General features: G+C 50.8%; 1 protein-coding gene across 1 annotated transcript in view; it reads right to left on the bottom strand.

Moving 5' to 3' along the window:
• The window catches only part of LOC104276290 (protein FAM208B-like), a gene marked incomplete at its 5' end in the record, with an annotated part of 12,406 nt that overhangs the window by 530 nt on the left and 1,702 nt on the right, over positions 1–10,174 (bottom strand). Inside the window, 5 exons of the mRNA XM_009872547.1 lie at positions 79–400; positions 2,098–2,250; positions 4,028–4,840; positions 8,418–8,492; positions 8,606–8,678. Of these exons, the coding sequence (XP_009870849.1) occupies positions 79–400; positions 2,098–2,250; positions 4,028–4,840; positions 8,418–8,492; positions 8,606–8,678 (1,436 nt within the window). The remainder of the gene's footprint in view (positions 1–78; positions 401–2,097; positions 2,251–4,027; positions 4,841–8,417; positions 8,493–8,605; positions 8,679–10,174) is intronic.

Below are 10,174 nucleotides of genomic sequence, written 5' to 3'. Positions count from 1 at the left end.
CCTAAACCCGCTTTTTCAGCAGGGGGAAGCTTCTGGTTGGGTGTTTGTTTGCTAGGAGAGCTGGCTCCCTTTGCAAGCTTGTCTACCCTGTGGTATTCGTGGTCGGAAGCGACACGCAAGGATTTGTGGTTGTGAGGATCCTGCTGCTCCTTTGCAGAGTTGCCGGAGGAGCCGCAGGACCCAGCGGTTGTCCCACCGTCCCTGGGGATAAAAGGAGGAATACAAGAACCCAGCGCCAGATCAGCCAGCAAGTTCAAGGCATGGGACTCGTAGTCGTTCCCCTTCGCAGCAAAACCGAGATCAGCAGCGCTGCCGAGGGAAGTCTCGCTCGCCCGGCTCTCCGCTCCGCGGCGCTGGGAAGAAACTTCGCTTGGGAGGACAAAGGACGGCTCCTTCCACTCTGCAGGAGGAAAAAACCAAAGTCAGAGAATAAACAGAGGCCACACAGCTCTGCCTTGCCAGGGGTTTTGAAGCAGGCCTGCAGTTCGACAGGAAAAAGTGTCTGTCCAGCATGAAATCTGCACATTTAAAAAAAAAACAAACAACCAAAACTTCACGCTTACGCAGGCCGTGGCTACTATGAAACGATCCAGAGTTGGGAATCTCAGTGTTTTCAGGAAAGGGGTTTATTCTCAGAAATAAAAGACACGGGATCCAGCGTGACCAACATTTCCCTTGGCCTCCAGGCACAGGGCAGTTTGGCCACTTAAATAAACCCTGAGATATTTCAGGTGTTCCCTTCATATTTTTTCTTCTTTACATCCCCTTCTGGTTGGAGTGTTTGCAGTCTTCATGGATAAACTCTGTGCTATGTCTTCGACAACCCAGAGTTACAAAAAACCCCTCTAAAACACAGAGAAAATCCACTCTAACCTCATGCTTCCTACTGCACACCCTCACAGGGGCATAACCTCAGAGCACACACAGACATCTGAGGGCTCCCAAAGGCAGCTCGAGCACAGAAAAGAAGCAGTTGTTTAGTTTTCGCTGTTAAAAATGTCCCTCACCACGGCTCAAGGCCCATCTGGGTAAAAAAACAGTCATTAAAACAAGGTCAATGCCTTCTTACTAAAAACCGGCGCAAACATCTCTCTTCAAGCAAAACGTTATTAAACCACTGAAGTCCTACGTGTTACATTTAATTTCCTTGAGAAGTGCCCTGTAAGATACATAAATCAGGTATTTCTTACCGCTGAACACTCTTCAGTTCAGGGTTTTGGCACATTCTGGCATTCACCAGGACTTATCTGACTCCTTGCCTGTGCCCGGATCCACTCCGGGACCTCCCCTTGTGCCAACAGCAACGAGGGGCAGAGTTTGACACACACACGCTGATGAAAAGTGCCACATTTCAGGAATACGTGGTGATAAAGGGCAAAGAAGAAGAGTTAAAATGAGTCAAAGTTTCTAAACCTCCAAAACCTCCACCTTCCCCGAGGAGGGGGTTAAAAAAGAAAGACCAGAGGCAGATCTGAAGAAGGGCATCAAAGCGCGGGCGTGAGAAAACATGACTAAGGAACAGAAAACGACTCTCCTTCTCCATCATTTATTTTGGCACCCCGATCTTGGTTTAACAGCAGACTCCACCAAGGCTGCACCGACTCGACGCTTTTTCAAACGACCCGATTTACGACAGAATGGATTAAAAAAACCCAGGCAGATGCCAGGGTCGAGGTTATAACGCTGCCTCACCTTGCAGGGCTTTTTAAAATCAGGCTTTTTAAACTATCCGAGCAGTTTGCCAAGGAGGCAAACTGAAGCAAAGGAGTCAGAAGAGACCCCGAGTGGTTTGTACGTCCCAGACTGATGATTTTCACAGCTGCCTTCGTGTTTTAGGCTCCTATACACAACTGGGCACAAGCAGGCTGGGGGGCAGCGGGACTCAGATCCCAATCCAGACCCTCAGCACTCAAAATTATAAAGCCTTTTGCTGCCAGTTGTGCTGTTACCATCATCTAGTTGTATCCTGACCGTAACGTTTGATGGTTCGGCTTTTAGAGGAAAGATTTCCACAGGGAACAGCGCTCTTACCACTTCCTGCTTGCTTTTTGGCGTGAGGTTTCGACGGGGCGTTAGCTGCACTTCCTAGCATCTTACTTTTCCCAGCAACAGGAACCTTTTTCACGTCTGGGTTCTTCAATATCTTTGGTCTCTTTGTTTCCAAGCCAGGATCACGGAGAGCTGAGGTTTCCTTCTGAACAGGTTCCGCCTGTGTTTTGTGCACAAATTCTGCAGACAGGACCTCCGCACCTGGGATGAGGAAAAGGGAGGGCATTTGGGTTTTTGGTTCGTTTTGAGACATATTCAGGTTAAAAAAAGGAGTAGTTGCAAAATACCCAGTTAAGGAACGTGGAAGGGCTGCTTTAGAAGCGATTGGCAGCAGCAGAGTAGTCCTCAACGACTTGATTTATGCACCTGATCTTACTAATGGGCTTGTTGCTGAGAATGATCAGGAAGTAGTTATTAAAAATTAAGCATCGCTTAATTAAAAGCCTGCTCATTAAAAGCCTGCTGCCCTAACCTAGAACATTAAAAGCCTGCTGCCCTAACCTAGAATACGCGCTCTCTGGGGATAAATCTCTCAAATTCCTGCCTGGCACACTTGTACCTGAAGGTACTTATTTACCTCTCCAAGAAGCACACGAGAACCTCTACCAGGTCCATCAGCACTGGCACTCAGGCCCCAGAACAGAGCTCAAAGGACTGAGAAGTAGTGGAAGTCTGATCCCTGGAAGTGTTCAAGGCCAGGCTGGATGAGGCTTTAAGCAATTTGTCTGGTGGGAGGTGTCCCTGCTCGTGGCGGCGGGGTTGGAATGAGATGATCAAAAGGGCAATGAAGCTGGTGAGGGGTTTAGAGAACGTGTCTTACGAGGAGCGGCTGAGGGACCTGGGGTTGTTCAGCCTGGAGAAGAGACTGAGGGGAGACCTCATCGCGCTCGAACTCCCTGACAGGAGGGTGTAGTGAGGTGGGTGTTGGTCCCTTCTCCCAGGTTACTAGTAATAGGACAATAATTGGGCCCCTCATTACAAGAGGGACACTGAGCTGCTGGAGAGGGCACAGAGTTGTGCTGCCAAGCGGGAGAAGGATTTGGAACATGTGTCCTGTGAGGAAGGGCTGAGGCAGCTGGGGCTGTTCAGCCTGGAGAAGAGACCGAGGAGAGACCTTCTCACTCTCTACAACTACTTGAAAGGAGGTTGTAGCAAGGGGGGGTTTGGTCTGTTCTCCCTAGTGACAAGTGACAGGACGAGGGGAAATGGCCTCAATTTGCACCAAGTTGGATATTGGGAAGAATTTCTTTACTGGGAGGGTTGTCAGGCCCTGGCACAGGCCGCGCAGCGGGGGGACTGGAGGGGTTTAAGAGACGGGTGGATGTTGTGCTGAGGGACAGGGTTTAGTGGTCTTGATAGGGCTGGGACAAAGGTTGGACTCGATGATCTTGAAGGTCTCTTCCAGCCAAAACTGTTCTATGGTTCTATGATTCTATGACTGCACCAAGTTTCAGATGCATTCACTGAACTCATAGAATCCTTCAGGCTGGAAAAGACTCTTGGGCTCATCGAGTCCAACCACGAACCCTACTCTACAGAGCTCACCCCTAAACCATCTCCCCCAACACATCTCAACAATCTTTAAACACCTCCAGGGGTGGGGACTCGACCCCCTCCCTGGGCAGCCTGTGCCAAGCTCTGACCACTCTACGAAATATTTTTCCTAATGCCCAGTGTAACCCTCCCCTGTTGCAGTTTGAAGCCATTCCCTCCTGTTCTATCACTAATTATCTGTGAGAAGAGATCAATACCAATAACCAACCACTCCCCCATCATAGCCCTGGACTCCTTCCCAGGCTGAACAAGAGACCGTGGTGACACCTCCACAGACCTATCTGGACGCTCTCAGGAGGTGTCGGCTTGCTTTGGGTACCCGGGGTGGGTGTGGAGTGGATGTAGCTCCTGGTGAACCCCGAGTATTCCAGCTGGATGCCCCAAAGAAGCAGGAAGAAGCCCGTCCCATTTCTATAGCACTTACCTCTTTTCCTTCTGTGTGGAAACTGCAAATTGGCCAATTTAAGCATGGGCTCGTTGGAACTGGCCGTGAAGCTCGGCTTTTTAGGAAAAGAGAAAGCCACGTTGATTTTCTTCTTCTTCTTCGTTGCTTTCCTGTTCCTGCCGCCGTCCCCCATAGGATGCATTTGCATCTTGAGGGGTGACCATTTCTTCCTGGGGCTGGTCACGACGGCTCGGCTGGATTTCCTCCTGCTCTGCTGCACCCACAGCTTGTTGGCCGAGCTGACATCTTTCGCGAGCCCTTCACCACTCTGGTCCAGCCCTGCCACGGGCTTCGGGCTCTCAGGTTGGATTTTTATTTCTGCTGCTGCATCGGGAGGAGCAGGGTCCGGCGGCACAGTCGAAGAAAAGTCCACTTTACAATCAGCCTCCGAATTGCAGCGAAGAGACTGAGCAGCACCGGTCAAACACCCTAAGGCAGCTGAAATTTCCAGCGTATAGCTGCTGGGATTGGAGAGGTAACGCCGCAGCTGGGAGAAGGACTCCTCCGAGCATTTTTGGAAGGGATTAGTACATTCTTCCTTGGTGGGTGAGAGGAGAGGAGAAAGTGGAACTTTGCTGTTTTGGCCAGAGGCGAGCTGTGAATTTTGATCAAGCTTTGCGTATTCCTGGAGGTGCTGTTTGATGCACGTGCTCATATCGACTGTGTCCCCCTGTGAAGAACTGGTGGCTTTCCGTAAGGCGTAGCGAAGCCCAGGCAAAACTGAGGCTACTTTTAAGGAGATGTTGCTGCTGTCACTGTCTTCCCTTTCACCTTTTGCATCGTGCTTTTCAGCTGCGGAAGGAAAAAGAAAGAATTTGACTCATCTTGAAAAAGGATTCAATTCCCCAAATCCCCTCATCCTTACATGAGAACACGAAAGCTACGAAAAGGCCCCAGAAACCAACCGACAAAAAACTAGCCCCAGTGATGATGGGCTGTTTTGATGGATGCTTGTAACTGCTCAAATAATAAAGAATTGCACATGGGAGTCAAAAGTGCATTAAACTAAGATGAAAGCCTGCTGGTGTATCCGTCAGCCTCATTCTGCAGGAAATTACAGGCTGAGATCACACACATACTGGTCAAAGTCCTTTCGCTCCAGTAACTCCTGCTACGACCAACACTTAAGACAGTCAAGAGCTCTGAAAATACATGGGTTTTGTAGTTCTGACTTTTTAAAAATCTGTTTAAATTTAGGGTCATCTGTGCTGGGTGTTTAGACCAGCACCATTTTCAGATCACTTGTTTGTCCCTGTTCTGATGCAACTTCCAGCAGCTCCATCTCGACCTGCTGTCGGCGTGGGTGGGTGTGCTCTGGTGAGGGATGAGGAATACAGACTTCCTCACGCAGATATAAATAAATAACACGAACCCCTGTGTGATTTTCTAAACCTGGAGGATGGATCCTACTGAGAACAGTTGGTGTTTATGTTTTCAGAAGGAGTTTTTTTTCACGCTGCCCAGCATTGTAAAAGCTTTGGGTTTAGCTCCCAGGAGGGAATGGCGAGTCCCAAGGCTTGAGGGTGCCCGCCCTCACAGATGTCACCGTGGAAATAGGCTCTGCTTGGCACAGCAGCGTCCTCTCGGTGTCTGGAAAGGGTGTGATACGCAGAGCCTGCCGGTTGAGCTTCCTTTCTGCACGAGCCAAACTTCTCCAGCTTCACCAGCTTCAACCCAGCGGTCCGACGCTGGGAGCTTCACGCCGGCAGGCTCTGCCCGTCTGAGTGTTATGATCCAACTCCAAGGTTTCTTTTGGCTGCAGGGCCAACCGAACAACCCCGGTGCCCTTCCCTGTCACATCTCTTCCCAGCGAGGCAAAGGCGTTCCTCTTCCCCTCCCAGATGTGCGATTTTCTTCGCCTCTTGGCCCTGCCTCACGCTGGCAACGCTGGTTCTTGTTACCGGCAAGCCCAGACATCTCCGCAAACCGGCTCCCAGCTGCCTGTCCCCGCTGCCGGCTCAGGAACGCTGCGGCACGTCTGCACCGTGGGCTCCTTCTGCCTGCCCTACATTCCTCCCCACAGCTGTGTGGACAGGAAAGGAACAGATTCAGGAGCTGTTTTGAAACAGGAAACCTTATTCATGCTTCCAAGCCTGCGCTGAGCAACTCCAAACGCATCCGCGCTTCACCCTCCTTTTTTCTTTGCATCTCCTCTGCACCTCCGCCGCCCTCAGTGACCATCCCTGTTCAACTCCAAATCCCTGCAGAGCTCTGCTTATCTCACGAGGATGAGAAGTCCTAAAGGAAAAAGGGTTTATAAGCCCAGTGAGAAGAGGTCTTGGACCCAAGGGGACGGTGAGGGCTGGCTGGGGTAATGCCACTTGTGTAGGCAGAACGGGTCAGCGCGTGCAGGAGTCCTGCTGGTACCAGAGGGAAAATGTCTGGAAGTCATCAACGTTATCTTCTCCCCCTGGCTCTTCATTTTGCCACCAGCTGCTCTCTGGCTGCCCAGGCTTCGCCTCCTTTTTAGCATCAACACCAGCCACAGGCAACATCTGCTACAAACCTTCCTACCAACCAGCTGCTTGCACTGTCTTTACTCCAGGATGCTCCTCATGCCTGGTGCCCTCTCCTACCTCCCCCACAATAACCCTCTTCAAGATAAATACCTCCTTACCCTATTCTCCTCTTCCCCAGCTCACAGCACTCACAGCCAGCCTTTCAGGAACAGATTCCTCCACTGTGGAGGGTGTTTTCTGCCTGTGGTGGGCCGGCCAGCAAGATCTCAATATCTAGGTGGTCAGTCCCCACCTCCAGTCTGCTTTCCAGGTGTCCTTCCCCTTCACCTCGCCCAACTTCAGGCTCTTGCTTCAGGCATCACAGCAAAGACCCGATCTCAGTTCTGACCAGGCACGCCGGATGTTCAGCCTGCCTCTGGAGAAGCCTGTCTCCCTCTTAGAAAAGAAACTACAGAAATTGCCACACTGCAGAGTTACCATCACATCTTCACCCGCCTTACAAGCCCACTTCATGCGTGGATCCTGAAGGGCAAAGTTTATAGCCGGAGGTAAAACGCTTAAAAAGACAAAGAAATCCATGCTTGGATGTGCTGGTGGGTCCCGTCGACTCTTCTGCCAATTTTATCTTCAGCGGAGGGGAGACTGTCGTCCTGGGCAGCTCTGTTGGCAACGCCTGCCATCACTCACCCAGAGGAGGACTGAAATACCAGCGCGAACTGGCACAAACAGCCTCTTGGCTTGTCCCTAGGATGACTCAACAAAGAACAAACCAGAAGTTACGCAGAACAAAAGGCCCCTGTTTGCGTGTTGCTTGGGGATCTGTAGGACTAGAAGTGCTCCTGGAGGTGCAGATGAAGCTGTCCAGGGGAAGGCAGAGGAGTAACTTGATTTATGTCCACAAGAGGAAATTGTAGTGCAATTATTTCCACGTAGACGGCGAGGCAAAACACCAACAGATACACAGAGAACATGTTAGGTGAATGCAACAGAGGTTAAAGCTCTTTCCTATTTCAAGATCTGCAGGGTCTAACTGTGCATTCTTTACTTTCTCTTGTTTAGTGCCGGTTGTCCTGCACAAAAAGAAACACGTTTTGGGGCTGCAAACAGCCTGAATTCGCCTCCCAGGCCCCAGAGCCGTGACTCACCTCGATGGCACCAAAGCAGCGTGGTTCTGCCCAGCACCATCTCCCTGCCTCCCTCCCTCACCCACGACACACCCCAACCAGCCGTCATCGCTCCGATACCGCGTTTACGGATCCAGCAGCAGAGAAGTCACACGATAGGGCTGAGCCTCCCAACTCTGGCTGCTCTGCAGGGAGCAAAGCCCACTCCCCACCTCTCCTCTTCCCTCCCCACACCAGCCGCGACCTTTCAGGGAGTCCATTTCACTTGTTATCTCAGCAGAAAACAGGTCATTTTTAAGGCAAGTTTGTTGGGGATTTTTCCTGCTGGTTTAGCAAATCCTATCAGGGTCGTGCAGGGTCCAGCAAGTGCCATTTGTCATTTTGTCCCCTCCAACATGGCTCCAGCACACCTTCAGGGCTGTAAGCCAGGCTTTGCAGCACTCAGACTCCCATGTGCACACAGAGCGTTCACGGAGTGGACGCGGCTAAAAACTGACCCAGAGGGAGCAAAGGAATTATTTGTCCCTCCCATCAAATTCCTGCAAAAGGACAGGGTGTGCAGTGAATGGGTGAGGCAAGGAACTCGGTTTAGATCAGCCTAAAATGCAGCAGAGCAGGAGAGCTGGGACTCCTCTCTCCTGTTTTAACATCCTTTGCACTACAGCTGTGGGCGGTTCTGAGCAGAGAAATCGGTTCTTCGAGAGGAAAGTGCCTGTGAGGATTCCGTGCTGAGGATCTCACGCTCAAAACACGGCGCCTGAAGCCAGCAAAGGGAACCTTCCCTACCTCTTGGATGCACCAACTGGGATGAGGTGAACAGAAAGAGGGCCAGGAGGCTGCCGGGCTCCTTGGGGTCATACTCTAGAAAAGAAAGCAACAGGTTTTGCTTAGACTGAGGGCGCCCACCCTTCATCTTTAAAACAGAGCAGGATGTTTAAGCAGAGAGATCGTTTTTCCACACAGCCATGTCTTACCATCGTCTCGTGCCAAGGCAGAGGACGTGAGGAGGATAAGGACTCCTTGATCTTGTAAATATTTGACAATTGCCTACAACAAACACAGGCAAAGTTAGAGCAACCACTCCCTTTCCTCCTTTATGCCACTTGGTGACTGTCAACAAGCCCTGACTGCTGGCAAACGTGTGCCAACATCACACCCTGGTGAGGAGGACACTGGTCGTTTCACGCTGCGTGGGGTCAAACTGGGACCTGTAACCAAAAGCATTTCATTTACGCTGTTATTCGGCTCTCCAACTCCTCCCATCTGTTCCTTTAAAAATAAATACGCTTTGCCAAACTAGCTGTGAGTACTGAACACGGTGAATAATTTTAGCCTCTTCAGTTCAAAAGCTCACAGGTGGCTCAGCCAGGAACTGCTTTCCATAGCCCAAAAGGAAAAGCAAAGCTGGACACCAGGATCTGAGAAAATACAACCAACTGTTCCAGCCACAAGCCCTGACTGAAGTTCAGGCCATGCAGCTGGCTTATTAGCACCATCAGTATCAATGACTGTGTGAAAAAAAAAAATAATTGCTGAGCCTAAGCGTTTAGGTGTTGCTTGATGTCTCATCACAGAGCTTGGCTTGGAACGCCTTCCCCTCCGTGGGGACCCCCCCTTGGATCTCTTTCTTCCATGCACACACGTCTTTTGAGGGAATTTACAGGAACTGAATAATCCCAGGGCTTCTAACACTCTGAAACTTCACTGATCCCACTCACTGCATTCAGACATTAACACGGGGTAGGACCAACGCCCACAGCCTCATCTCTCCAGGACAAAACAGCTTTGGAAATGAGCAATTTCAGTACAATATTTGCTACTCAGAATAGTAGCTCCTTGCTTTGGTTGTTTCAAGCCGGCAGAGCAGAAGGGATAAAAGCCAGCATCTCTGCCCCACAAATCCAGCTCAGTGAAATACCCGTGGTTTCTCACCAGTGGGATGATTCTCAGGCAAGTGAGGAGGAAAGTCAAGCCCGTGGGGAGCAGTGACCCGACACACAGCTGAGAGACATCACCCGGGGGCCCAGAGGAGTGTAGCTGACCTCAGGCAACCCCACCCAGCCCCAGCCACCCTTCTGTTTTCACTTGGGCCCTGCACAAGGTGGGTGCCTGGTCCATTAGCCGCTGGAAGGGAAAAGAGACTAAGAGGGTTCTTCATTCGCACTTTTGGGATGTGCCGGCAAAGTGGATTCACCCCTGGGCTGAGGGAGGGAAGAACACCCAAAGGGAGTTGTGAGTGCTTCCTCATTGAAATAAGGGAGATATAGTCACAGATTCACTGAATAGTTTAGATTGGAAAAGACCCCAAATCCACCTGTTAACCCAGCATTGCCAGGGCTACCACTGACCCATGTCCCTGAGCACCACATCCACCCGGCTTTTAAATCCCTTCAGCCCTGGGCAGCCTGTGCCAGGGCTTCACAACCTTTCTGCGAAGAAATTTTTCCTGATGTCCAACCTAAACCTCCCTTGATGCAGCTTGAGGCTGTTTCCTCTTGTCCTATTGCTTGTTCCTTGGGAGAAGAGACTGACTCCCCCTGGCT

The sequence above is a fragment of the Apaloderma vittatum genome, unplaced genomic scaffold (genome assembly GCF_000703405.1).
Source record: "Apaloderma vittatum isolate BGI_N311 unplaced genomic scaffold, ASM70340v1 scaffold11117, whole genome shotgun sequence".
Lineage (NCBI taxonomy): Eukaryota > Metazoa > Chordata > Aves > Trogoniformes > Trogonidae > Apaloderma > Apaloderma vittatum.
Note: the sequence above shows the minus strand (reverse complement) of the source record. Positions and strands in the feature narration are given on the sequence as shown.